The sequence below is a fragment of the Nannochloropsis gaditana genome (genome assembly GCF_000240725.1).
Source record: "Nannochloropsis gaditana CCMP526 unplaced genomic scaffold scaffold603, whole genome shotgun sequence".
In the NCBI taxonomy this organism is placed as follows: Eukaryota; class Eustigmatophyceae; order Eustigmatales; family Monodopsidaceae; genus Microchloropsis; species Microchloropsis gaditana.
The window spans coordinates 2779-4817 of NW_005803350.1; the positions used below are offsets into that span (position 1 = coordinate 2779).

The following is a 2039-nucleotide window of genomic DNA, read 5'->3' on the forward strand; positions in this document are numbered from 1 at the left end:
CCATTATAACGCCGAAGTTGCCCGCTTGGAAGGGCAGTGGAGGATGGCGCACGTATGGGAGATGCTTGGAGTCATCTTGTCGGGCCCCGGGGTGGGAGGGAAGGAAGGGCGGGGGGTTTCGGAAGATGAAGACACGGGTATCAATTTTGCCACTGGCACCCACGGTCATCCTATGATGGATAAAGAGGACAGCAAAGGCAAACGAAGCGGTCGGAAAGAAACGCGTGACAAGCTGTCGCAGGAGGCCTGCATGGTGGGCGCCGTTTCCACCACTTCGTTTCCGAGTGTTCTCTTGCACGGGCCGCTCGACACTCCTACCACGTCCTCCACATGCTTGCAGCTCCTTCGTCGGGAGATCCTCGGCCATGTGGTGGAGGAACTGCTGGAGGAGGGGGAACTTCAGAACTGTGTGGCTTTATTCGAAGTGATCCAGTCCACTGGGAAAGCTCTTCCCGGCGAGTCCTTGTCAGACCTGATCGGCTTTCGGCCGGAGCGCGTCCGCGAGATCTATGTGGGGTACCTGGAGCTCTTACAACGCCTTACCCTGTGGGAAGTGGCGAATGAGCTGGTGGAGCATTTGGAGGACCGGTACATCCACGGGCTCTACGCGAGCAACACTAACATCTACGCCGCGTGCGCCCAGTGCCGACGGCCTCTGGGTCCTGGATCCGGAGGCACAAAGGGCGTGATGTCCGCCTCCAGCCCTGGCTCCGCCACGTCCTCCTCGACACCGACTCCTTCGCCCTGGTGTGGCAAGTGCCGAGCGTTGGTCTCACAATGTGCCCTGTGCCTCCAACCTGTGCGAGGAGTTTATGTGTGGTGTCCTGGCTGCGGGCACGGCGGGCATATCGATCATCTCCAGGAATGGTTCGCCGCCAACTCGGAGTGCCCCACGGGATGTGGACATCGTTGTCATCACGGAGGAAAATGAATGTGACGGCAGGTCTGAGGAAAAGAGAAGGAAGGTTTGAGGAAATTTTGGCGATACGATTTGATATGACAGAGAGAGAGAGAGAAGGGATTCTGGCTTTCTTCACCGAGTTGGCATACAGGGGCGTGTGCTGCCGGGATGTCATGGCCATGAACTAGCTGTTAGGATTAGGGTTAGGGCCTGTACGATACCAAGAGAAGAACGCGGGATCAGGCCGTGGCTACTGAATTGATGGATGCTAAGGGGCCGACATTGTACATAGACTGTGGTAATTGAGCATACAAGATGCACACAAAAGGTTTGGAGCACAATCGGACGCACAAGACCCAAAGAATAAAACTGCTGGCGATTTTGTCCTGCAAGCCATCCCCTTTGATCTCTACTGTTGCTTCTGCTTTCTGTTTCCTGGAATCTCTTATGAGACCTCTGTCTCTCTCCTCTTGACTTCAAGCAATTTCCTCCGATGACCTCGCATAGAAATGTGCCCGTGGTGAATCATCGCGCATTGGCCAATGCTCCATGGTCAAGCACAAATACTGTCTTGATGGCACCTCTACATACATTTTTGCATACGGCAAGTTAACAAAATTTACATCCCGGTACCCGGAGGACTTCCAACTCCTCCGGATGCCACCACACTATCCCACGAAGCTTTCCACATGCATGGCCGACATCCCCTGTCGAAGCTTACGCGCCTTAAGCCTAGGCCTCTGCAACTTCCCTTTCCCCTGATCTCTCCCCAAGATGGCTGCTCGTTCATGCGCGTCCTTCCTTTCAGGTAAGGGATTTATCCACCGCCTACCCATCTTCTGCTCCCTTCCCCCGGATGCAAAGCCCATCCTCTTTCCATCTCTCTTTCAATTTCCCCCGTCATGTCTTCATTTGGACATAGTGTAATGGACGCGCAATCCCATCACGTCCATTTCCAACCCAAATCTTCCTTCTCCCTTGGCGACCCAGATTCTCTATTCCCCTTCCCTCGACAAACTATTCCAAATAAAAATGAATTTCCATTCATTGCGCTCGTCTCGTTAGCGTGTCGATTTGCCCGCGAAACGGCTGAACCTCTCTTGTAAGCCTTGCACGCTTTTTCTCGTCTCCGACGCGA

At 54.2% G+C, this 2039-nt stretch overlaps 1 protein-coding gene across 1 annotated transcript; it reads left to right on the forward strand.

Moving 5' to 3' along the window:
• Positions 1-523: 523 nt before the first annotated feature.
• On the forward strand, positions 524-1271 carry NGA_2046000 (uncharacterized protein; the record flags this gene model as incomplete). The annotated part of the gene is made up of 1 exon (XM_005854159.1): positions 524-1271. A coding segment is annotated over one exon (465 nt), but the record flags the coding sequence as incomplete, so codon positions are not given.
• Positions 1272-2039: the final 768 nt, after the last annotated feature.